Source organism: Coffea arabica, chromosome 10c, assembly GCF_036785885.1.
Source record: "Coffea arabica cultivar ET-39 chromosome 10c, Coffea Arabica ET-39 HiFi, whole genome shotgun sequence".
Taxonomy (NCBI): Eukaryota; Viridiplantae; Streptophyta; class Magnoliopsida; order Gentianales; family Rubiaceae; genus Coffea; species Coffea arabica.
In genome coordinates this window covers 7,997,250-8,022,695 of record NC_092329.1, presented here as the reverse complement: position 1 = coordinate 8,022,695, position 25,446 = coordinate 7,997,250, and the positions used below count along the sequence as shown (strand labels likewise).

The following is a 25,446-nucleotide window of genomic DNA, read 5'->3' as shown; positions in this document are numbered from 1 at the left end:
CCCTTCCCTCAGACTTTGGTAACCCCTCTATAAAGTCCATGGTAACATGACTCCAGGAATGCTGTGGAATAGGGAGTGGTTGGAGTAGGCCTGGATAAGCTGCACGTTCATCTTTACATTTCCTGCAGGTGTCACATTGCAATACTACTGTCTTGATTTCTTTGAACATACCTGGCCAGTAGAATAACTGTTTAGCTCTCAGCCAGCTGGCTTGGATGCCTGAATGTCCTCCTAGTTGTGAGTCATGGAGGGTAGTGATGAGTGTCTTCCTTATCTCCCCCCCTTTTCCAACCACCACTCTTCCCTTATACCTCAGAATTCCACTCTGATAGCTATAATCTGAGGCCTGTCCTGGAAATGCTAGGAGTCCCCTGATGAGGTCCTGAGCCCAGTCATCTCCCTGATAGCTCTCCATTACTTCTTTCATCCATTCTGGTATAATGATGGTAGTCATGGCATTCTCAGCTTCTCCTTTGCCTATTCTGGAGAGGGCATCAGCTACCACATTCTCCTTCCCCTTTTTGTAGCAAATTTCATAGCTTAGCCCCATCAGCTTAGTCAGCCATTTCTGTTGCAGGGGGGTGGTGATCCTCTGCTCCAGTAGGTATTTCAGACTTTGGTGGTCAGTGTTGATAATAAAGTGATGGCCTTCAAGGTAGTGCCTCCATTTAGTGACTGCTGTGACTAAGGCCAGAAGTTCTTTTTCATAAATTGACAATCCCAGGTTCCTCTGTCCCAAGCTTTGACTAAGAAAAGCCAATGGCCTCCTATTCTGCATTAGTACAGCTCCTATTCCCCCATAGCAGGCATCAGTTTCTACTATAAAGGGTTGAGTGAAGTCAGGGAGAGCTAGTACAGGGGTGCTGCACATAGCTAACTTGAGTTTCTGGAAGGCATCCTCAGCCTCCTCTCCCCAGTGGAAGCCATCTTTCTTGAGGAGGGTGGTCAGTGGTTTGGCAATAGCACCATATCCCTTGACAAATTTCCTGTAGTAGCCTGTCAGTCCCAAGAATCCCTTTAGTTGCTTGGTGTTCCCTGGCCTTGGCCATTCCATCATGCTGTTAATCTTGTTAGGGTCAGCTCTTACTCCATCTGCTGAGATAATATGGCCTAGGTATTCTACCTGCTTTTGAGCAAAGGAGCACTTGCTCTCCTTAGCATAGAGCTGGTGTTGCCTTAGAATTTCAAAGACTTCAGTGACATGCTGGATATGTTCCTCTAGTGTAGGGCTGTAGATTAATATGTCATCAAAAAACACTAATACATGCTTTCTTAGTTGTTTCTGGAATACCTGGTTCATCAATCCTTGGAAAGTTGCTGGTGCATTGGTCAGGCCAAATGGCATGACTTTGAATTCGTACAGTCCCTAGTGTGTTCTGAAAGCTGTTTTTGGAATGTCCTCCTCCCTTACTCTTATCTGGAAGTATCCAGCTCTGAGGTCGATTTTGGTGAAATACTTGGAGCCATGCAACTCATCCAGCAGTTCATCAATAAGTGGCATGGGGAACTTGTTTTTCACTGTCAGGTCATTCAGCTGTCTGTAATCCACACAAAACCTCCATGATCCATCTTTTTTCTTGACTAGCAACACTGGTGAGGCAAAGGGGCTGCTGCTGAGTTGTATGATTCCAGAGTGTAGCATCTCCTGCACCAGTGTCTCAATTTCTGTCTTCTGAATATAGGGACACCTGTATGGCCTGATCTGGAATGGCTTTGCTCCCTCCTTGAGAGTAATGCAGTGATCCTGGCTCCTAGTAGGGGGAAGTCCCTGTGGTTCCTGGAAAACATCTGCAAAGTCCTGCAGTAGCTTCTCCATAACTGGTGGGTATGGCCCTTGTACTGATTCCCTGTCCTCCACTGCACACACCTGTGCCATAATTCCATATGTATGCTTCCTGGTCCACTTGTGCAGCCTACTTCCTCTTATGAGTTTTAGTTGTATGGTACTGTCCTCTCCCTTTAGCTCCACCTGTTGTTTCCCTTTCCTAAATTTCATGCTTAATTTTCTGAAATCAAACTCCATAGGGCTGTTCCTGGCTAGCCAGTCTACTCCTAGTATCATATCACACCCTCCCAGCCTTAGAGTATTGAACTGGTGTGAGAATTCATATCCCTGCATCTTCCATACTACAGGCTTGGTAATGTTTCTGGATTGAAGTTTCTCCCCATTTGCCACTCTAACTGTCAGAGTCTCTCCCTGTGTTGCCAATTTCAAGCTTTTAGCCAACTGTTCATCAACAAAGCAATGAGTACTGCCACTGTCAACTAGTGCAGTAATGGCCCTTCCCTGAACTAACCCTTTGATCCTGATGGTCTTATGTTTACCTCCTCCAGCCAGGGCATGGATAGATACTTCCATGAGTTCATTCTCCAACTCCCCTCCAATACAGTCACAGAATATATCAGTCTCATCCTTCTTTTCTTCCTCTTCAACCTTTCCTGGTGTCTCCTCCTCCTCCAATATTAGCAAGTTCAAATGAGACTGTCTACATACATGCCCCAATGTATATGGTTCAGAACATTTGAAGCAAAGCCCCCTTTCCCTCCTGTAATTGAGTTCTGCTGGGGTGAGTTTTTTGAATTGGCTCTGGGGATTGGGGTGGTTACTGTATGTTTTGGAAATCTGTTTGTCAGGTAGTTTGGGGTAGCTTGGGGTTTTGTCAGGGAATTTTGGCTGGTATGGGACTTTAGGCTGAGGTTTCTGGTAGCTGGGGTTGTAGGTAGGGGTCTTGTGAATTCTCTGCAATGCTCTCAGGTTCCTCTCCTGTAGTTTGGCAGCTTCCACAGCCTCTGCCAGTGTTTTTGGTTTGGCTAGTTTTACCATAGTCACTATTTCTTCTTTTAATCCACTTAGGAAACATGTTTTATAATAGCAATCCTGCTGATGAGGGAGGGAAGGCATTACCTGGGCTTTGAGCATTTCAAATTTCTCCAAGTAGTCAGCTACTGATCCTGTCTGCATTAGTTTGTTGAACTCCTCTATAGCTTCCTCAGGGGTCCCGTCTCCAAACCTCTCACATAGTGCATTGCAGAGCTCACTCCAAGGAATATCCTCCCTTCCACCGAATACACCATGAAACCAGATATCTGCCTTATCTCTGAAGTAGAGTTCTGCAACTTCAGGCTTCATTTCCTCCTCCACTCCATTGATTTTGAAGTACTTATTGGCCTTCCTGATCCATTCCCTGGGATTTTCCCCAGTGAATGATGGCAGGTCCACCTTAGGTAACCTAGTGAAAGACCTAGGACCCTGAGATTCAGATCTATCCCTGGCTCCTTTCTGCTCCTCCTTCCTTCTGTTGTCCTCTTTCTGCATCAAACTGGAGTCTGAGCTGTTGCCTTCTACCTCTTTTCCCTTGTCATTTAACCTTGCTAACATTTGTGCCATCATGTTCATCATACCTTCATACTTCTGATCCAGGTTTTTGAGTGTTTTTTCAGTACTCTCCTGCCTGTGCTCCATGATCCTGACAGCCTGCTCCAGACCATCACTCCTGTTAGCAAAAGTCCTAACCACACTTCCTAGCTCAGTGATCTCCTTCCTTATTTCGTCCTGATTTTTAGTCATTTTTATATATGTGTATATATACCCAATGGCTCGTAGCTAGCTCTGATACCACTGTTATGATACAGGAACCAGAGAAGCCAGAACTATTGCAGGAAATAGAAAAGGGACAAGCTCAAGTAATGAACTGATTAATCAATGAATCAATGTAACAGTAATCATATGAATCTGATGCTTTATTGACATAATTTGGTGACCAAATATAAGAACAGAAAAGATGGTTCTAGCTGAGTAGGGGAAAGAATCGAAGGAAATTGGGAGGGAAAAATGAGGATTGCTCCTCTTTACAAATTCAGATGAATCTGGACAAAATGAATTCAAAAAGCTACCTTACTTGAGCAGAGAAGCCTGCTTATAAAGCTAATAAATCCTAACCGAATACTAACTGAGCCACTAGAAACAATACACGTGTTGGATTATATCTGCAAGTTGCATTTGCAAGTTGCTGCTCCTGAGTGTTCTGTTATAGCAACTGAAACCCAGGAAAAGCGTGATCCGTTGGTCACGCTTTTGACAACCTCTCAGTCTAATACCCACGCCTTCATCTTCTTAATATTCACGCCTTCATGATTCCTGCTTCCTAAGTCATGTTTTGATCTTAGTTAGTTTACTCACTTCATTACAGCATACTGCTAATAGTAGCAACAACAAGAGCTCAAGCTCCCAGCAACCGGGTTCAAAGGATAAAAGAGATAAAGCAGAGGCAGCAGAAGGGGATAAAAAGAAGTCTGAAGCAATTGCGAATACAAAAAAGAGTGGTGCTACAGACTTCTTGAAGAGAATGAAGAACGTGACCTGGGCTGCTAGAAAAGAGAGTGAGAGGAAATAAGGGATGTGCGGCGGTGGGGGTATTAGGGTTGGAAAAATTTGGGAATGAAAGAACGTGTATGCCTTTTGGTTATTTCTGATAGATTGGTATATTTTTTAATTACTCCCTCCGTCCCGTTTTGTTAGTCTTATTTTCCTTTTTCATCTGTCCCAAATTGTAGTCCACTTTCCCATTAAAGAATGTAGTAATCTTTCAAATTGTCTAAAATACCCTTATTAAATATCTTGTTATTAATACATTGTTATTAAATACTAACCCACTACATTGAATACATTGAGCTTTTCCAATACATAGATAAATGAAAAGTCTATCTTTATTATTCTTTAAAATTTATTTATATCAGGAGGGAAACAAATAATGCCATCATTCTTTGATATTAATTGGCACTCTTCGTGATTAGCATAAGGGTATTTTAGGAAATTATTAATCTAAATTTATGTTTCCAACCAAATTAATTACACTTTCTTAATCTGTGTGAAAAAAAAATCAAGACTAACAAAACGGGACGGAGGGAGTATTAATTAATTAAAACGGATTCGGGTCTAATACGGGTCGAAATGGTATATTCCGTATCCGACCCGCTTTTCTGTTAGATAAAATGGATCCGGGTCTCGAATCTATATACCTATCCGTATCCGAAAAATGTTGGCGGGTCCGGGTCCGTTGACAACCCTAGGTTCTAGTTGTATATTCTGATATAAGGATTTAATCTCATACTTCAAAGAGCTGACTATATATTTTATATATTGCCAATGTAATCAAACTGCCGACTTTATGGCTAGTTATCTCAATAAGGTGGATAAAGTTATTTTTGAGTCAAATTTCCCCCTTGATCTTCTTAGAATTGTAGAGGAAAATAAGAGGGGAAAATTGATGGTTAGAGTGTAAATTTTTCTTTTGTTATATAAAGCTCTCCAATTCTCAAAAAAAAAAAAGAAGCGTCATCATTGTTGACGGTAAAATTACCACGCTTTCCGCTTTGCAGGTTTCCAAATACCTCGCTATGAGCAGGAAGGCGTGGTTCCCAATGTACCTTTACGCAATAATACATTTAAGGGATTTTCCAAAGGGTCTACTGATTGCTTATTAGGCCTCTATCCATTGATCTATACACAGTAATCCCTATTTTACTTCTCATAGCGCCCACATGTCTTCGAATACCTGAGGTACTCAACAAATATTTCCAGTTCTAACAGGTAATCGATTTCAAGGGAAAGGTCTGAATTTCGTCTACTGTCTTATATAAATACTAGTTTCAACTTTCAATTCTTTAAATGTTTTTGCGTTGCTGTTAATTACCTTTTCTCCAGGGAAAGTTAGAGATGTTATAAAACTAGAACAAACGTGTGTAATGTAACCTTTACCAAGGCATCATAATGTACTGGTACAAGATAATATGAAAAACCACGCCTCCTACACATTAACTGGAGAGAATTCGTGATACCCTAGAATCACGCCCGCCTCTCTCTAAGGCAGTAAATACCTAGTTCAGTTTCATCTAGATGAAAGCCACTGCAGTTCTTAAAAAAAAAAAAAAAGATGACGTTCATTAAAAGATTCTAGCAAATTACCATGCACTAATAGGACCATTCAATGGAGGTAAAATCAAAAAATCAAAATTCAAAAACAACACAACTATATATGTGTATATGTATATATTACATTGATCCACAAACTTATACAGTTTCAGTTTTTCAAAGAAAGACCCAATATAATGTACATTACATTGGAATCAATGTAATGTAAATTACAACACACAAAACAAAAGGAAAAAGAAAAAGAAAAAAAATACATGAGTTCTCACAATATAGATGGCATTTAAGATGCTACTACTACAACATAGTACGAGCAGATGTTAAATGGCTAATGCCATTTATTCAATGATTAGTTGCATAAGAAAGGTAAAGACAAATGAAAACCAAGACGACAGGGATGGTGAGAAGAAGATACGGAGGAGGCGGCGGCAGCGAACCGGGACCAATCACTAACGGCAGGAAGAGCACACACAGCGCCACCACGATGAACGTCACGTATGAACCCAAACCCCAACCAGTCTGCTGCTCAATTCTCCTCATGGCGGCAAATAGATCACTGCTAATCAGAAGATCAAAGATGCGAAGAACTTGCGTTAAATAACCTGTCTTGAATGTAGCAGTACTATGTTTCTGCTAAACATGCATGCAACTTATGAGAGAATGCCTGCCATATATAAATAAATCTTATATATACATATACATATGCTTGGTTGGTGACTCTTATGAAGGGATGCAACATATTGAGACAAGACTGTTCGTTGAGGGGTGCATTGCATGGATGCAGTTTTCAAGAATTAACTCCTTTACAACGTTTCATACATAGATGATGTTATTCAACTTATCTCAAGATTGGTGTACAAATTATAAGCAATTCAAATATTAGAAAATGAAAATACACGAATATGTTGTTTTCATTTTAAAGGAAGATTTTCCATATGGCAAACACGATTCTAAAATTTCCAAAAGGTTAGAAATTTGTCTAATCTAAACATTTACACCATTAAAGATATGGTCAATGGCTCGATATATAAGAACTTCACCTGTTCTACACAAATACACAGTGGAGATCACCCTAAGACTTAGGTCGGTTTTATAGGCATCTGAAATCCTATGATTAAAATTAGAGAACCCCCAAACTTCTATCTCTCTCTCTCTCTCTCTCTCTCTTTTTTTTTTAAAAAAAAAAAAATTTATTTAAGCAGCACTGGCAAACTTAATTGATCAACTTAAACATGTTGTAATGGTATGGAACCTATACTGTGCGAGTGCGTGCTGTGATTATCGTAATTCCATACACGGATACTGTGGAATTCGATATAATAGAGGCATGCAAGAACAAAATCGAAGACTATGCTCAAAGTTTTTTAAAAAAAAAAGATTACTGCATTCCTGTTTTGAAACTACATTTACAAAATCACTTTCCTATCTAAACAAATTTTGGAAACCTACACTAAATACACTAAATTAGTTTCCCAATTGACATGTAAATTAAAGCAATCATATTAGATGGTCACGCTGCTCAAGACTTGGTCGAAGGCCAAATGTATTTTTATTATGCTTTCGCATCATCTTAATTACCACCTTTATTTTGCAATGTCAAGTCTCCTTGTCCTCCACTTCCCCCTTCTTCTTCTTCCTTTTTTTTTTCCCCTGCATTTGTCATTCACAATTTGTGACAATTACTGCCTGCTTCCATCAACAGACTCTCTTTTCCCTCATTGCTCTTAACAACCCTTTTGCTTCCTATGAAGAACCAAATTACCACCACCGAAAACGCTTCACCATCATCTCAAGATGGGGGCAATTTCTAGGTTGATCGTGTTTTGGAGTTTTTACATGTTAGGAAAATAGACAATTCATAATCTAGTGCAAAATGCCTACTATGTCTCTTTTCTTCTTCTTCTTCTTTTTTTTAAATGGACAATGCACCCCTAATTGATTGTCTTCATCTAATCTTTCTTGTTTTTCCAATGAGTTGAATTAAAGAAAAACAGGAAAAGAACTACGAAAACAAGCCACAAATCATACTATCAACAAATAAAGAAAGAAAAGTAAATTTAGTTACAACCTGTCGTCGTCCATCATCCTGTATTTCTATGTGATGCACGCAATTGCCCCTCGTCTCTACCTTTCTCCTTATAGTCTTTTAGTCAATTTCTCTTTTTTTTTTTGCAATAAATAAAAAATGAGGATCTGAAAATGAAAGAGGGAGAGAGAAATGGCTGGAGGGATAGCTCTGAATTATGAATTTAGGATTTTGCAGGTTAGGGGAGAAGCGAAAGATGTGTAGGAAAGCCAAAGTCTGGTATAAAATGAAGAGAAGAAGAGGTGGAAAAATTGGAGACGGAGCCTAGTGAGAGGGGTAGCGAAGCTCAAGTGCATGGTCGCTGGTGAAAGCGTGGTTTAATTGAAATACAGGTAGGACCTGACAAATACTATAATTTTGAGCTCATGTATTTGAAATCCCCTTAGAATTCGAAATATAGAGTAAAAAACAAAGAGTTGTTAAATATAATTAGATATGCATTTAAAGCCTCCAAATTTAAATGTAAAATTTTGTGCAACAATTCATTTGACTTTCGGAGCTCATACGTATGTTATATAACTAAAGATTGGCATATATGTTAGAGAAAAAAATTAAATATACTTACTCATTTATTCAAATTTTGTATCTTATAAATATCTTTTCTAGCATTTTAGCTGCAAGAAAATTAATGGTAGAAATTTATTTCCATAACTTCACCCAATTATAAATGAAAATTTACATGTATGATAACATTTCTGTTATAGCTATCAAAAGACATTTGCAATCTAGATTCTCTAATTTAATCACATTCTCTAGTAATCTTCATGGCTAGCTAACAACAATATAATTAATTAGTTCTGATTCATCAAAATTGCTTGATTTCGTATTACCTCATCCAAAATTAAATTAACTCGATTCAAATTTCTCTAAAAATAAATCATGGTACACTTTTTTTCACTTGTGCATTTATATATATATTTTTAGAACAAACGCCGATTTATATATTGAATGTACCTCAGTGGGATTGTTGCCCTTAATAATAAGCGGACAAAAATTGCGTCATCTTTATTAATTTGCCGACGCATCGCTAAATTTTATTTTCCCATTTTGCCGACATATATCTTATCTTATTTAAAAGCCTATTATTTCTAGAAATAAGTAATTTGAGAAACAAGCTTGTGGAATAAATTTCTTTCGACAGATACCGGGGATAGCTACGTGTACTAGGTTTCCCATTACTATGGAAGAGGGAGAGAAAGAAGAAAAATAAGAGTATATTATTGAAAGTCAACTTTAGTAGAAGTGTGAAATTTAAGAATAACCAAAGAGGATAATATTGAAAGTCAACTTTATTTGAAGCATCTAGAGTAGTGTCCTTAAGAATTTATGAGAGGAAAGTTTTTAGGTAAAATTGGATTGTTGAATAATTGTTTTTTTAAAGCTTTACAAGAAATTAAGGGAAAAAAATCACCGTATTGAGCATCATTTTGAGACCAAAGAATTAGTTATTTCTCCTATTTTGTAGTCAGAATCGAGTATAAATAAATATGAGTGCATATTCGTCTAGATAACAAAAATACGTGGGATGCAAAGTGGCTTTTTGAGTCCTCAATGATAAAATTCACTACAAACTCAATAAGACAATATCATTAAACTCGTAGGATGTCACTCTTTCTTCGTTTTTTTAAGCAAAGACCCATATTGAGCTATAACTAGTTGAGCTTAAATATCTATTGTGTAAAGCAATAGATATCTATTGAGCTTCAAATTTCCCTACATCTCATTATTTTTTAAATCCCATCCCTTTCTTACTGAAAAAAAAAAATTTTAAGAAGACTTTTTAAAACAATGTTAGACATATATTCTTTAAATACTTGTGACAAATAGTTTTTTATGATAATTTTGAAAGAGAACATTATTTATTGTCTTAATTGATGTGAGATATTCCAATCTGCAAAGATAAAGCAAAAAAAGATGTTGACACATTTAAATAAGAGAGAATTGTAGTTTTGATTCAAAATATTTGAGGTATGAGTGCTTCTAGTTTTTAAAGTTTAATCAAAGCAAATGTAGTTCCAACTGTTTCAATCACTCAGCACATTTAGTCCTATTGATTGATTTTTGCCAATTATTACCAGAATTAGATCATATGCTATTATGTGACATCAATTAATTTTTTAAAAAAATACAAAAATGAAAAATAATTATTAGCCATAATTTGTTGTAAATAAGGACTGATGACTCGCATGTACATATGTCAATAGATCGAGTCTTATTCAGATCCAACCTAGACCCAATGTACTTGGATAGGGTTTAGATTTAATTTCTCAAATTCAAACTTTATCTAGACTCAAACCCTATAAAAGAGTTATGGGTCTGGGTATGATTTGATTTTCTATGGTTCATATCCAAATCTAAATCTATACTAGACCCTACTCAGACCCATGTATATATAATTAATATATATTAATTAGTAAATTTATAAAATATTATAATATTCTATGGTCATTGGATCAAATAGAGCAAGACTTCATGATTGTTTTCTTTTTTGAAGTTAATTCTAGTTGTCATTATAATTAGTACAAACTTTTTCAGAAAAAAGGAGAAAAAGTAAAGGCAAATAAATGAATGATTGGACGTAGATACAGTTGAAGTTTTAAATATAAATTGAAACAATCGATAATAGTTATTTTTTGAGTTCATAATATTGCATTCAACTTCTTAGATATTAATTTTGTTATTGGAAAATAAAAATTGGATGGTGTTTACATTTTTTGAAATATATATATTTTTAGTACATGTTTACTTTAGTGTATTTAGAAAAATACAACGGGTACCCATTAGGTACCCAAATCTAAAAGGGTTTGAGTTTGGACTTATTTTTGTAGACCCATAAGAGTTTGGGTTTGGGTCCAACTTAAATTTAATAGATCTGGATTTGGATCAAAGGGATCCAATCCAAAACGTACCAATTGACATGTCTACTCGCATGCCTATCAGGTGGGTAATTAGTATTTAGCCTAGAAATACGAAAAATTAGTTGACATAAAAAATTAGGTTAAATATTAATTACATTTGTAATTAGCATGTGAGTAATGAATCATTTTTTATTATAGATTATGACTAACAATATTTTATCAATTTTTAATTTTTTAAAAAATTAGTTTGCATGTGATTTGATTCCAGTAATAATTGGAAAAAAAAATCAGTCATTAGAACTGAATGTGTACAGAAATTTAAACATTTAAAATTACATTTGCTTTCATCCAAACTTAAACGATTAAAGGCATTCATACCCCAAACATTTGAGATCAAAACTGCAATTCTTTTTTTTTTTTTCAAACGCATGAGCGACGCTCGAAGGAGCCGTATCAAGCTACAGTGGTAGCCCTTCCCCTAGAAAAATTTAGTATGTGGGCCGATGGTCCATGAATCGGATATTAAACATTTGAACTGCAAATCTCTCTTAAAGAAACCATCCACATACATTTAGCGACGTGAATGTGTTTATATAGTTATTGGGCCTTCAGCTTTGACAAAATTTAAAGCGAACATAAATATGGGCAAAGAGTATATTAGGCTCCAGGGGCTTGGGTGGATTGGAGCCAAGGGATCATCTTCATCGGTATTACAGTTTAATAAGGCCTCTTAGAATCATGCGTTGAAGGCTCCACATCCCACAGGGTTCGCATTTGTATGACCAGTAAGCCCACCCAAATGTGGCTTTTCCATAAACATCTAGCTGAGCTTGTGCATATCTCCTGTAGGCTTCCATGTCTTGATTGTCTTTTGCCATTGCTGCTGTCCATTCCCCTGCAGGTTTTGGTTAAATATCAAAGTCTAGTTCACTAGAAACTCTGAAATTTGTGATTCACACAAGAAAGGTAAGAAATTTGAACCTTGCGATTGTAAAAAAAATCATGTAATTCTCGAGTAGTTTTGTTATGTCATACTTTTTCAACATACTCCCTATTTATGTTGTCAAATTAAGTAACATCTTGATGCAATATCCAAAACTTGGGAGTTCAAACGATCTTTTCAATCCCACACCTTACTAAAGCAGAGCAGAAATTTGGAAGACCAAAACCATCAATCCATTTCTCATGGCAACATCTTTGAAGTGGAGTATTGGCTGCGGTAATATGACTTACCAACAAAGCTTAAAGGACGACCATTGCTTTGAGTCACTTCCTGCAGTTGTGCAGCCCTATCATTGCGAATATAATCAATATTCTGTTGTTCATCCATGTTGTTGAACTGGTCTGAAAAGAGGTTATAGTAATGAACGTCTATGACGGAGCGATCAAGGCCACCAGCAAGAGAAAGGAACTCCTTGTCGGAAGCATCTCCCAATCTAGCTGACAATATGACATAAGCTGTGGAAGTATACTTCCTTACAGCGTCATAACCTTTCTTGTAGTAGTCGCTTAAAGCAGAAAATTGGACAATTGCTGCATTAGGTTCGTTCATTAACTCTATCGCTCCAAGACTTGGACGATTAGCATACCTGAAAATACAAGCATCTATCAAGCAACAGGTCATAGACATAAAACATTTCTCGAAGGTCACACCTTGAGGAACTAGGGATCTCTGGATACCTGATACTATTACGTTACTGTACCAGATTAGCATGGATGGAAACTTGGTTTAAGTGCTTTTGATGCATCAAGAACCATGTCTGAGATTCAGATTTTATAACAGGAAGTAGAGGAAACTAATGTATCAGCTAGAAATGCAAGTCCATATTCCTCCCTTAGTGGATTAAAATTCGGCTACAAAAAGGACATCTAGATCTTGGATACTGTGGTCTGTGCAGATGCAGAGAACATTTTTCCATGAAAATTTTAGAATGATGAAATTAATATGATGTGAAAGGGGAATTCTTTGGATAACCTTTTTGCAAGGAAGTCTATGACTTCCACAGTTCTCTGTACATAAGAATCTCCCCATTCTGCAAATCCATCTCTAGTTCCACTATGCTCATTCCCATTTTGTGATCCTGGAACTGCATGGAGGTCCACTATCACCTTCATATTGTACTTCCTGTGACAATAGTTACCCGGAAAAATCAGTAATGAGTGGATTAATAACAAATAGTACCTATACAACATGTTAACTGTTCAGCATTCAGTTCTGAGTTTTTGTGTACTAAGATTTCATTGTTCGCTCCATATACTCAAGTCAAATGAACAATGTTTAAGCGTGATTTTCTTCTAAGGCTGCTTACTGTGCCCATGAGAAAGCATTGTCTAACGCTTGTAAGGAACCTCCAACAAATGGTGCTGGTGGTGTCTGATCATACTGGATCCACCACCCAACTGGAATTCTAACAGCATTCAGACCATTATCGGACATAAACTTGAAATCGTCTTCCACAATGTAATTATTCCAGTGATCCTGCAGTTTGAATTTTTTTTTTTTTAGTGCAAATGATTTCTTCGTAAGTTGATATATATGGCCAAATCCCCATTAAATTAGATTAGGTGTGTTACTAGTTTTACCTTCAACACTTGAGGAGCTTTATCCCGCCCATATCCGTTTGTAAGTTGGTATTCGCCCCTTAATGTGTTGACAATATTCAATTGGAAAACACATGGATTTTGATCCCCCCAATCTGAAGTGTCTCCATAATCTGCCACCACTGAGGATCCACTGGGAGCCTTTCACAAGGCAAATAGCCAAATAGAAGTCAGAAAAACTCAGTAAAACCACTTTGGCTTGCATTGGCTTGCATAATGTTGCTAGTTAATACATTCCAATCATATATGTCTCTAACTAGTCCATTTCAGGGTCCTATATGGTAAAAATAAGTAGGGTTACATCCATTTTTCGAACCAGAATCAGATAAATCAATTTTCCCTTCTCAAATGATTTGAAAATCGTATGGCAGGTACCTTTTCCTTTTTATGAACAATCTGCAAATGATATGTTACTTCTGACTGAGAAAAAAGCTAGTAGTACCGTTTCAGAATAAAGAGCAAAATATACCTGAACAAAGAGCCCGTTCGAGGCTCTAAGGCGTATTCTGGATGGATCATCTTGTTTCCTTACAATCTGAAACGTTTCAGCATTTCCAGGTGTAGTAGATATTGCATTTATATTCTTTCCCTGACCTTGATTGTCCAGTCCCACAAACTGCTTATTGAACACCCTGAGGTTGAAGGTATTCTCATTAATCCTCCATAACTGCATGTGCATAGAAGTATAAGAAACAGAATAAAAAAAAAGGCATATTTCAGCACGAATGAAGTGTATATACGCAGAGTTAACACCAGAAATTCTTCATAATAGACGATCAGGGGACGTCATAGAACTACCCACCCAGAAAGTTTCCCAGCCAGAGGCACTATCGCGGTTAGCAACTAAATTTGATCCACCACCGTTCTCTGCTGTCAGATACTTGTTGAGCATTGTCGACTTCAGTTGCACTTGTGTTCCATCCTAGATGAACGTAAGAATCATGCAATTCCAATGTGTAATTAATGTTCCATAAGATATTACTGTATAGAAACTTGAAATTGTCCAAGAATGATATTACTGCCACCAGTTTCATACCATAAAAGGGAAGTTATTTTGATTTGTAACAATTTGACAAGTCACCAAAGGCAGAGTTTATGGAGAGAAATTAAATTGGTGTAGTGTACCAGGAGGTCTTTATTGGGAATGCCATCAAAGAGGTCTGGAGTCATCCATCCCTCAGCTACCAGCCAACCACCTAAATTTGCTGCTTTGAATGGCACATCTTGGCCTGCAACAGCGCTACAAGAAACCAAGAATAGCCATGACAAGCAAGAGATGGCAACTAGTTTCTTCATTTCAAGATTGTTCGCCATTTTCTGAAGAACAAACAAAAAGTTGGCAAGATTTTATACAGCAAAGTCCCAATACATCCGTGTAAGACCTGTAACCAAGTCAATAAAAAAAAAGGTTCCAAGTCCCAAATTGGTACGCGTTATTTCCAGGTTTCCCACAAACTGTAGCCTCCGTGGGTTGTCCGAGAGAGCGGACTTCAAATTTTCTGCCTCCGTGGGTTGTCCGTGCACATTGATGTGCAACATTTTTTTAACAATTTAAAATACGGGTAAATTTCTTGCAGAGTAATATGAATATATTAATTATTAAGAGATTTTTTTTTATTAAATTATTCATACTACATAAATGCCTTACGCAGTTTTCACAACTAGTATGTATATAAAAGTATAAGTTTTCAATTAAATTGTTCTTTATTTCCTATGTGAAAGATCTAATTGAATAGATTGATAGGACATTAATGATTAAGTTGGATTTTACCGATTTAATATTTTCACATATTAATTTTTGTTGTGGTTTACGTCTCTTCTAACAACTTTTAACTTTTCTTTTTTAAAAATAAATGCATCCATATCTGAGCCTGTTTGAGGGTGCAATGTTTTTGTTCAAAAAAAATACTTTTATGTGATAAAAAGGCATTTTTGGTTTTTGGTAAGCATTATTAATCAATGTAAGAAGAGTAGGGTTTTAAACTCAAAAGTACTCTTTGTACACAACTCAGGATTGCTGAGTTTCTTCTAGTAACTTAAAAAAATAAAAGACAAAACTTTGACTCTTTTATCATGAATTATGAACTCAATAAATATTATATTTCCAAAATTTTGTCGGAGGCGATTAGCTGGTGATTTACGTAGTCAAATGCATGCTACCACTTTTTGTCGGACGTGACAGGCTGGTGATTGACCTGGTCAACTGCATGAAATGATGGGTCAAAATTGGGATTTCAAGCATCGATTCTCTTCCTTTGCTTCAGTTCACACCGAAATTGCCTAGGCGCATCTCTTTCTTTTTTAAATTCCTCTTCCTCTTTCCCTTCGTCTCCCTTGCAAAAGTCTAGGCTAAAAACGAGGCATCTATAAAGCATTTTTTTAAATTTTCTTCTAATCTTTAAACGGGGCAGGTATAAAGCATTTTTTTTTCCTTGATTCTTAATTTTTGAACGCATTGATTTATTTTAGAATATCAATTATCTGGTGCCAATTATCTCTATTTGTTATCAGATGGAAAAAGAATTTTAATTAATTGTGGAAATCCATTGTAAAATTGCAAGAGAACATGAGAAGTCAATGAAAAAACTTGGAAAGGGTCACAATTCTTTATCTTTATTTACGCAAATAGTTACAATCACATAAAATTATTCAAGATGTAATTTACGCTCTTAGGTAGATATTGCCACCAATACATAAAATAGAGCACAACAAAATAAGACAAAAACGGGGAGTAGTAGCCACATTGCTGCTCAACTAGCTCAAGCCTTGAGGTAGCCATTGTTGATCATCCATTCCAAACTCCAGTGTTCATTCACGTTCTTGAGAGTCCAATAAGCCCATCCAAATGTTGCTTTCTCAAACGCATGCAATTGGGCTCTCGCAAATGCTTGGTAATCCTGTCTTGTTGCACCCTTGACATCCCATTCAGCTACCCATTCACCTAAAAGTCAAACAAGTAAAAATTGAAAATATCAATTCAGTTGTAATTTTTATCCTGCAATTTTGGTAAATTCTTTTAGGTATAATGTTTGGTATATCTAAAGAAAATACACCAGCAGATTTGCATATGAGAGACACGCATTTACTTTTGATAATAATGTATACACTGTCAGTAGAAAAGATTAATATATTCTTTTAAGCAAATTTCACGTCGCTAAAATTATTGCTAGTAGTTGCTTACCCACAAAGATTTTAGGTCCATTTGGTGATGTGATACTGGCCAATTCAGCTGTCCGATTGGTTTTGACATAATCGATGTGTTGTTGAACAGTCATATTAGTGAAGATGGTAGAGAAGAGATTGTAGTAATGGACGTCAATAACTGGTTTGGTGAGCACGCTGGCGAGGGCAAACAACTCAGTGTGATCAGCAGGGCCAAGTCGGTTGGACAGAATTACGTAAGCAGTGGATGAGTGCTTCCGGACAGCATCATAAGCATCCCTATAGTAGCGGGTGAGGGTGTCCAAAGCAACACCCGGTGCAAGAGGCTCATTCAGCAGTTCAACTGCTAACAGGCTTGGGTTCTTTGCATACCTATACAAGATTGTGTTGGAAAGAAGAAATGAGAAAAAAAATCAAGTACAACACCAGCAACATAAATCTATGAAAAAATTGACAAAATTATTTAGGTTGGGGTTTGCCTGGCAGCTAGGAAGTCGATGACGGCTACTGTTTGTTGAATGCTTTCATCAGTCAGCCCCCATTCTAGAGAACCATCTCTGGTGGCACTGTGTTCCATACCATTCTGTGAACCCGGTGCAGCATGTAGGTCAATTATAACCTTAAGGCCATATTTCCTGCAAGTAACGTTCCTCCCAAATTACTCTAGATAAATATAGGTTTTTAAATGCCAAAAACCTCTCTTGAAGTTCTTCATTCTTAGAAAGCACATTATAATCTTATTATGTGAAGAAATATAGTAAATGTGAAGGATGTTTTCGTTTCTCTAGACCCTAAAGAATTGAGTTTGTCTTCAATTATGCCATGTAGAAGAACGAAACAAAGAAAGTATACGTACTGAGCCCACAAGAAGGCGTTGTCTAAGGCCTGCAAGGATCCACCAACAAAAGGCTTAGGGGGGTTGGGGTCACTGGCTATCCACCACCCAACTGGGATTCTCACAGCATTCAATCCATTCTCTGCTATGAATTTGAAGTCATTCTCCACGATATAAGTATTCCAGTGTTCCTGTAACACATGAAATTTGTGAATGTGTCTGGGTGATAAAGAAAGGGAGACGTGGATTTTTATTATATTAAGTTTAAACAATGAAATTAAATGCGGGATAATTAAATGTAATATGATTACAAATTAATGAGAAGCTGGAAAATCTGAAAACTAACTCTTGAATTTTGATGGGATTTTCCAAACTTACCTTCATCACTTGTGGTGCTGTGAGTGGACCATATCCGTTGGTCACTTGGTATTCACCCTGGTATCCTCCCACAGTTGTGATCAAGAAAACTGAGGGATCATCGTCTCCCCATGTAGTATTGAATCGATCCCAATCAGCAGTAACAGCCCCCTCTGATTTTACCTACAAATTTTATAAGATTGAATTAGCAATGCTGCTTCTTGTTCATGCATGATCATGCAAAAAAGTTCCACAAACGCTGGATTGCTTTATTGGTGTTTAAGTCTAACCAAACTCAAGTAACTTCTTTTTATTTTATGTCAAACTAAAGAGCAATTAACAGGTTAAATGCAATGGCGAGCTGATTTCTTTTAACCAAATGAATCGAAAATCAATGAGTTAGGTCCTCAAGAAAAAGAAAACATTGAGTTAATGGTGTATATATGTGTCCAGCAACAGTAACAAATTTCAAAAAAAAAAAAAATCCTTCAAAGTCCAAAACACTAAAATGGTAAAAAAAAAAAATAATAATAATCCTTTCACTCTCATGCACATCTTAGTTTCCAAGAAAATGATGACGAGAACTATGAATAACCAAAAGACTTGCTGCTTCAATTGTGATTTAATTAGAAGAATAGCCTTGACTGCTATGGCCAAGTTAGGAAAGTGATAATTGCAAGCAACAAACAAAAATGCATGCTTCTATGAGGTTCTTGTACTACTTAAAATGCATAATTCAACAACAAAAAAGGGGGAGGCAAAAGAAGGATTGTAAATAATATGTAAACTAGCTATGGATCTATGATTGACCTATTCTCTTGATAGAAAAAGAAAATTTCCAACACAAACCTGCCAGAAAAATCCATTTGGTCCTTTAATTCGGACACGGTTTAAATCATCAGCTTTTCTGATAATCTCAAACGTCTCCCAAATAGTTGGATCTTTTGCCACGGTTATTAGTGATTGAAATTGCTTGCCGTCCAAGCCAAGTGCCACGAATTGAGTGTTGGCAGCCCGAAAATTATAATTGCTCGAATCGACTCTCCACAACTTTTCACAGTGTCCAGGAAAAAAACACCACGTTGAATGTCAGCATATATTGCCAAAAAATTGTTTATCAAATTATGAAGCTCATTAGAAGGTACCGGTGCATGGTTACGTACTTTAAATGTTTCCCATTCAGCAGCAGATGTTTTCTTGGCAACGATTTTGGCACTTCCGCCTATTTTAAATGTTTCCGCCGAAAGATATTTTCCAGACTTTGCTGACTTGAATTGGATCCCGGTTCCATCCTAAGAATCATTTAGGACAAAGAAAATTGAGGTCGCATGGACAATTCCTAGGTATGTGGAGAGCATGATCGATCAACATAGACAAAAGGTTGGCAAAAATAATAACTAATATCTACATATGCATGTATATACCAAGAGATCTTTGTTATGAATGCCGTCGAAAAGGGATGGTTTGATCCAGCCTTCTGTGACCAGCCAACCTCCAAGATTTACAGCTTTAACTCGAAACTCAGCTGGGGGGACCCTTCCATTTGAAATTGAAAAGAAGCAAGAAAGAAGGATGAAGAAACATTTTATAGTAGCCATTAATTTGAACTTTCTTGACTTGTAGTTTAATTTTACTTTGCAAGCTAAAGCCCAATGTGTTGGGGTTCTCTAATCAAAATGTACATCTATATATAGCACTCCTCGTCCCGAACAGGGGACGGGATTTGATGATCAGATGGCTCTCACTCACACTCTAGAAACTTTTGACTGCCGATAAGGATTTGTTCACAACCATTCATGACTTTTTTGAAATTTATGTGAGGGAACTTATCCAATTAATTCTTGTTTGATTCATGACAGCTCATCCTAATAAATCTCAGCCGAAAATGCTGCCGCACCTCTATCTCCCTAGCTCTTTCTTTCCTTTTTTTGTCCGAAGCGGCGAGAAGCCAGTAGCTAGTTTAACTAGTTTAGAAGGTTCCTGGGTCAAGGCTCCACAGATGTTGGATCAAACTAGTCTGCTGGTAGCCAACCTGTAAGCAAGTCTAAGGTAGGAGCTGGAGCAGGCGCAACAGCTATGGCAGTGCTGCTTCTCCTGCCGATACTTCGCTGCTTTCATAGGATTGACCCAACATCATCCAATCCGTATATGAAGCATCCAACATAAATTTCTCGCATTGGTCTTTAATTATTTGACTGATGTCTTATTGGAACAGAATGGTATCAAGGTGGTAAATTTATATGAGCCTTAATTTTTTTTTTTTATATAGAAAAGTTGTGTGGTGGATCATAATATTTTTAATGCATTGAGAACAAACAGTACTCTATCGTGGTTTTACCCAATTAAGTTCTTTGTATAATAAGCAAAAGAAACTAAGAAGCCGTTTAGATCAAATTCCAAAATTACTATCACGTACTATAGGTATGATAAATTGGGGAATAGCAATGAGTTTAAACAAAAATCCATAAAATGTTTGGTAATTTCACAGTAATGAATTTTAGTAATAAAAAATAAATGGATAAGTGAATCCTACTATTTAAATCCATCAAAAAAGATTTATGAAACCCATTAATTAATTCTAATTGACCTTAAGCAAAACCTTTTGTATTAGTATGATTAAAATTGAATTTCATTCCCTTTTTTTAAAACCCACTTACCAAACACCTCTTAATGGAATGTTGTTTCCTTTGTCTCGATGGCAATTAAAGTCTGGTCGACAATTGAATACCTTATAAACTAGGTATGCTTAAAGTAATAATCTATTACAAAAACTAGGCAGAATACCAAGTCCTTTCTTCACTTCTTATTGTAGAATTCAAACAGGCCAACGTTACTAAGCAAAGTTGGAAAAACAAATCCAATTGACAATGGAAATTCCTGTTCAAAGGTAAATTAAATAACTTTGAAGGGTTACAATTCTTCACATGTATTCAACAATACTCCCAAAGAAATGTCTACATAATTCTTTCTTGCTTCCTTTGAGTGGAAATTCAAGATGTAACTATGGCTGCATGTATGCTTTGGCAAATAGAGCCCAATAAATAAATAAAGGAGAAATTGGTAAGAGCTTAAAGCTTGATGTAACCATTTTTGATCATCCACTCCAAACTCCAGTGGTTAACAACATTTTTAAGAGTCCAATAAGCCCATCCAAATGTTGCTCGCCCATACACTTGTAATTGTGCTGCTGCAAACCTTTGGTAATCTTCTTTAGCGGCGCCACTAACTTCCCATTCAGCTACCCATTCACCTGAAAAAAGCAAGTCAAAAGTAGAAATACCAATTCAGCTACCAATTTAATAGTAATACTGAATTTGAAATTTGGTGAATTCCTGGAGCAATATATTATTATTAGTGGCATACCAACAAAAACAAGAGGTCCATTTGCTGATGTGATTCTGGCCAATTGAGCTGTCCTATTGGTTTGTATAATATCAATGTTCTGTTGAACAGTCAAATTGCTGTATACATCGGAAAAAAGATTGTAGTAATGAACATCAATAACAGATCTTGTGACCCCGCTGGCGAAAGGAATCAGCTCCGTGCTATCAGCAGGGCCTAATCGGTTGGACAATATTACATAAGCAGTGGAAGAGTGCCTGCGGACTGCATCATAACCAGCCTTATAGTACTTGGAAAGGGTGTCCAGAGAAACCCCCGGTGAAAGAGGCTCATTCAGTAGCTCAACTGCTAATAGACTTGGGCTCTTTGCATATCTAGAAATTTTTGTGTGGAAAAAGGGAAAAAACCAAAAAACAACATATTTAATAACATAGCAAAAATTAAGGGGGACAAAAAAAAAAAAGAATCTTGGATTATTGAGGTAGTGATTTACCTAGCAGTTAGGAAGTCTATGACGGCCACTGTCTGGTTAATGCTGTCCTCGGTCAATCCCCATTCTTGAGAACCATCTCTAGTGCCACTGTGTTCCCAGGGATTTTGAGAGCCCGGTGCGGCATGTAGATCAATTATGACGTTAAGGCCATATTTCCTGCAAGTAAACAAGTCTCGCTTAATTCTTACTTACCTAGGGGAATAGTCGTACTTGTATTGAGTGGCAATAACCTCATAGTCATAGATTTTGGACTATAGACAGTTGTTTTATCTAAATTCTTCAAATTTCGTTAAGATCTTCTGCATATAATCCCTTACACTTTAATAATTTCTAGTGTCATATTACGTTTGGGCTAATGATGCTGCAGTGACACCAACTTCAGTTCGAAAGCATACTGTTTGTAAAATGTTAATTTTACCCTTTCAAAATAAAATAGAACGTCCGAATAGCGAAGGGCATAATTGTTATTTCAAAAGGATTATGCCGTGGAGCTAAAATTTGTGCTGTGGCGAAACATTTTGCCTTACCTCCGAGCTTCTAAAGAATATGAAAACATTTAAAATTGACATTGTGGATTAGAATATCTGTAAAAAATAGTAGCATGATTATTTTTCCAAAATCATATTAGCCTCCTTTAGGAAGTATATGTCACACCATAAGTTGCTTCTCAGTATTAGTAATTCGTCCTTAATAGAAATCAAAGTCTAGTGTTATCTTGTAGATGAATTATTATCCCAAGACTTAGAATTGGGTGTATCTTCAATTGTATAATCTAGAAGATAAAACTAATAAGAATGTTTACATACCGAGCCCAGAAGAAGGCGTTGTCTAAGGCGCGCAAGGCTCCAGCCACAAAAGGTTTAGGGGGATTGGGGCCACAGGCAATCCACCACCCAACTGGAATTCTCACAGCATTCAATCCATTCCCTGCTACGAATTTGAAGTCATCCTCCACTATAAATGTCCTCCAGTGTTCCTATTATGATAAACATGAATAAACAGCCAAAAGCACAAAATTATTGGTTCGTCGTCTCAGTTAAAAAAGCAATAAGAAATTTATTTGATGTTACAAAATTTACCCCCATGACTAGTGGTGCCTTGACTGGGCCATAGCCGTTGGTTACTTGAAATTCACCCTGGTATCCTCCAGCGGATGTAATCAAGAAAACTGAGGGATCATCGTCTGCCCATGTGCCATTTCCTTGAAAATCAGCAGTAACAAGTTCCTCTGTCTTTACCTACAAATTTAACAGGATTCAATTAGCATAGAACATGACCCCAAAAAAAAAGTGTGAAATAACATACTAAGAAAAGTCATTTTTCACGCCTAAGTAATTAATAGTTTATGACCGTGCAAAAACGGCGCACCCACAAGCACAGGAGTTTTTACTGAAAGATTAAGTCTAATCAAACTAAAGTAGATTAAGAGGTGGCATGAGATGTTTTTGAGTTTAAACAATCTTTTGACCAAGTAAATGGCATATTATCAACGAGGTAGTGATCCATTAATGTATCCAGCACCAGCACGCCACTTCAAAAAATCCTACAAAGTCTAAAGCACTAGCCGCTATTCTAGAGGCATGGTTTTTTTTTTTCCCGAAGGAATAGAGGCATGTTTTCACATGCAAAAACATCGATTTCAATTAAAAATTGACATACCACTGCCGAAGACTTTTTAATTCTCGGGTAGGTGGGAGGTTGGGATTTAAATCTTGTCTTTTATTATTAGTTAGGTCACTACATTTGATTTCTCCAACATTCATACGAGTTCGATGGTTGTTCAGTTTCTATCGATTTATCAATTAGTTCAGTTGAGTATCCCTCCGTTAAAATCAAAGTAGGTGTAGAGTAGATGTTGCGGTTGGACAAAAATAAAATAAAAACTGACGTGTGACTCTTAGAACAACTAACATTTTTCTGGTGACGAACGGAATATTGAAGAGATTTCAATTTTATGTCGTGTATGGAAAAAGATATTCACGGAACCACATACTGATACGCCATTACAGCAAGCCAAGAAAGTTATGCAGCATATGTTGTACATATTTTATCTCTTTTCTTTCATGTTATGGGATGATAAACAACTGAATTCCTCTTGTACTGCAAACACGAATGATTCTTTTTTTTTTTTTCAAAAAAGCAAACACAAGATATAAACAGATTCCTAATTTATGGACAGCTCGACACAAGTTAAAAATATGGTTGGTTGAGAGTCTTGGATAATCGTCTGATCACTAGGGACTCATTCTTAATTGTTATTATATCTTATTCCTTGAGATAAAGCTTATATTCTTATTCTACATTACCCTTTCCACTCGTGCACGCCTTAATCTCCAAGGACATGCTAATGACAAAATACAGGCTATGGATAACCTAGAATTGCAGCTTTGTCCATAATTTAGAAGAACAAGCTTGACTGATATACGCCAAGGGACAAAAAAAAAAATTTTTTTAGCTGACTAATAATCTGATATATAGTGTTAAGGAAAGTAATGATTATGAGCAACAACGCCACGTTAAGCAAAGTAATGATTGTAAGCAACAACTATAAATGCATGCTTAATAAATAAATAAATGCTTCTGCGATGTAATAGTAGCTGTCATAAGTCTACAATTGACCTCTTGTATTGATTGAAAAAGATAAGATTCCAGCACAGACCTGCAAGAAAAATCCATTTGATGCTTGAATCCGGACACGGTTTACATCATCCGATTTTCTGACGATCTGAAATGTCTCCCATATTCCTGGTGTACTTGCAACGGCTACGATATTAATTCCATTGCCGGCCTTGTCTAATCCCACGAATTGTTTGTTAAAAACCCGGAAATTAAATGTGGTCTCGTTAATCCTCCACAACTATCCAAAAAGCCAATTTTTGTACAATCAGAAGATACACCACCACATTAGATATCGTTATCAAAATGTTTTTTATCAAATAATGAAGCTAATATGTAAGTAAATGGTTACATACTTTGAACGTTTCCCATCCAGAAGCAGATGTTCTGTTTGCAACTACGATTGTACCTCCACCTGTTTCTGCTGCGAGATACTTTCCAACCGCTACTGACTTGAACTGTAACCCGGTTCCATCCTAGAAAAGAACCATCAAAAGTTTGTAAGAGCAATAGTAATGTCAGGAAATCGACATGATAAATGATCATCTAGAGAAACTAACAATTAGGAGGAAGAAAAAAAAAGGCCGCTCAAATGGGCATTAACGACTAAAAATGCTGATGGAATGGAAGAACACATAAAACCGTGTGCCTGTGTGAGTTTGAATTCCTACCAAAAAATCTTTGTTGGGAATGCCGTCGAAAAGGGATGGTTTGATCCAGCCTTCTGTGACCAGCCAACCTCCGAGATTAACAGCTTTAACTCGAAAGTCAGCTCCAGCTGGGGGAACCCTCCCATGAGAAACTGATATGAAGAAACAAAAGAGGAGGAAGAAGGTGACTATTTGGCTATATTGTAAGGCGGCCATTTCAGCTTTCTTGACTACTAATGGTATGCCAACTAGCCTAATCTGTTGTGTTCTCAAATCAAAGTATGCTCTTATATATATAGTTATGTGTACGCCTCGCCCTTGTTGGCGTGGTGCAAGTCTGCAAGACGATTAGATGGCACTTACAGTCAAAGCTCTAGAAACTTTGACCACCGCCGAGGATTGTCCGGCGGGGTGTATAGTCAACCTTAATGAATTTGGAATATGATCAACCTCCAAAGAGTTGACATTTTCTTAATCGCAGGCATTGAGGATAGTCTATCCTAAATTTACCGGCCAA

The 25,446-nt window shown here is 37.0% G+C and overlaps 4 protein-coding genes across 4 annotated transcripts; all 4 read right to left on the bottom strand.

Moving 5' to 3' along the window:
* Positions 1-1,366: 1,366 nt before the first annotated feature.
* Positions 1,367-3,568, bottom strand: LOC140015723 (uncharacterized). The gene is made up of 2 exons (XM_072068540.1): positions 2,495-3,568; positions 1,367-2,374 (listed from the first exon to the last, which is right to left on the bottom strand). The coding sequence occupies exons 1-2, from the start codon at positions 3,566-3,568 to the stop codon at positions 1,367-1,369; spliced, it is 2,082 nt and encodes a 693-aa protein (XP_071924641.1).
* A 7,853-nt stretch (positions 3,569-11,421) lies between these two features.
* LOC113713846 (probable glucan 1,3-beta-glucosidase A) lies at positions 11,422-14,787 on the bottom strand. Its single transcript, XM_072068308.1, has 8 exons — positions 14,600-14,787; positions 14,277-14,396; positions 13,944-14,141; positions 13,457-13,615; positions 13,183-13,352; positions 12,849-12,998; positions 12,107-12,462; positions 11,422-11,768 (listed from the first exon to the last, which is right to left on the bottom strand). Exons 1-8 carry the CDS (start codon positions 14,768-14,770, stop codon positions 11,584-11,586), a joined length of 1,509 nt encoding a protein of 502 aa, XP_071924409.1. The 5' UTR covers positions 14,771-14,787; the 3' UTR covers positions 11,422-11,583.
* A 1,397-nt stretch (positions 14,788-16,184) lies between these two features.
* On the bottom strand, positions 16,185-19,426 carry LOC113713739 (probable glucan 1,3-beta-glucosidase A). Its single transcript, XM_027237526.2, has 8 exons — positions 19,253-19,426; positions 18,992-19,120; positions 18,678-18,878; positions 17,850-18,011; positions 17,493-17,662; positions 17,116-17,271; positions 16,656-17,008; positions 16,185-16,415 (listed from the first exon to the last, which is right to left on the bottom strand). Exons 1-8 carry the CDS (start codon positions 19,424-19,426, stop codon positions 16,234-16,236), a joined length of 1,527 nt encoding a protein of 508 aa, XP_027093327.1. The 3' UTR covers positions 16,185-16,233.
* Positions 19,427-20,702: 1,276 nt separating this feature from the next.
* LOC113713738 (probable glucan 1,3-beta-glucosidase A) lies at positions 20,703-25,174 on the bottom strand. The gene is made up of 8 exons (XM_027237525.2): positions 24,951-25,174; positions 24,636-24,755; positions 24,323-24,520; positions 22,743-22,901; positions 22,470-22,639; positions 21,664-21,819; positions 21,192-21,544; positions 20,703-21,078 (listed from the first exon to the last, which is right to left on the bottom strand). Exons 1-8 carry the CDS (start codon positions 25,143-25,145, stop codon positions 20,897-20,899), a joined length of 1,533 nt encoding a protein of 510 aa, XP_027093326.1. The 5' UTR covers positions 25,146-25,174; the 3' UTR covers positions 20,703-20,896.
* Between the last annotated feature and the right edge of the window lie 272 nt (positions 25,175-25,446).

Excerpts from the sequence above, each read along its gene's own strand:
- LOC140015723 (XM_072068540.1), bottom strand. The coding sequence starts at position 3,568 with ATGACTAAAAATCAGGACGAAATAAGGAAGGAGATCACTGAGCTAGGA. Across the intron at positions 2,375-2,494 it reads AACCATATACATTGGGGCAT|TTGGAGAATGAACTCATGGA; the intron begins GTATGTAGACAG and ends ATTGGAGGGGAG.
- LOC113713846 (XM_072068308.1), bottom strand. The coding sequence starts at position 14,770 with ATGAAGAAACTAGTTGCCATCTCTTGCTTGTCATGGCTATTCTTGGTT. Across the intron at positions 14,142-14,276 it reads CTGGCTGGGAAACTTTCTGG|TTATGGAGGATTAATGAGAA; the intron begins GTGGGTAGTTCT and ends ATGCACATGCAG. Across the intron at positions 13,616-13,943 it reads CGAACGGGCTCTTTGTTCAG|GCTCCCAGTGGATCCTCAGT; the intron begins GTATATTTTGCT and ends GCCTTGTGAAAG.
- LOC113713739 (XM_027237526.2), bottom strand. The coding sequence starts at position 19,426 with ATGGCTACTATAAAATGTTTCTTCATCCTTCTTTCTTGCTTCTTTTCA. Across the intron at positions 17,272-17,492 it reads AACGCCTTCTTGTGGGCTCA|GAAATATGGCCTTAAGGTTA; the intron begins GTACGTATACTT and ends CGTTACTTGCAG. Across the intron at positions 16,416-16,655 it reads TGGACCTAAAATCTTTGTGG|GTGAATGGGTAGCTGAATGG; the intron begins GTAAGCAACTAC and ends TTTGACTTTTAG.
- LOC113713738 (XM_027237525.2), bottom strand. The coding sequence starts at position 25,145 with ATGGCCGCCTTACAATATAGCCAAATAGTCACCTTCTTCCTCCTCTTT. Across the intron at positions 22,640-22,742 it reads AGGCACCACTAGTCATGGGG|GAACACTGGAGGACATTTAT; the intron begins GTAAATTTTGTA and ends TTATCATAATAG. Across the intron at positions 21,545-21,663 it reads ATAGACTTCCTAACTGCTAG|ATATGCAAAGAGCCCAAGTC; the intron begins GTAAATCACTAC and ends AAAAATTTCTAG.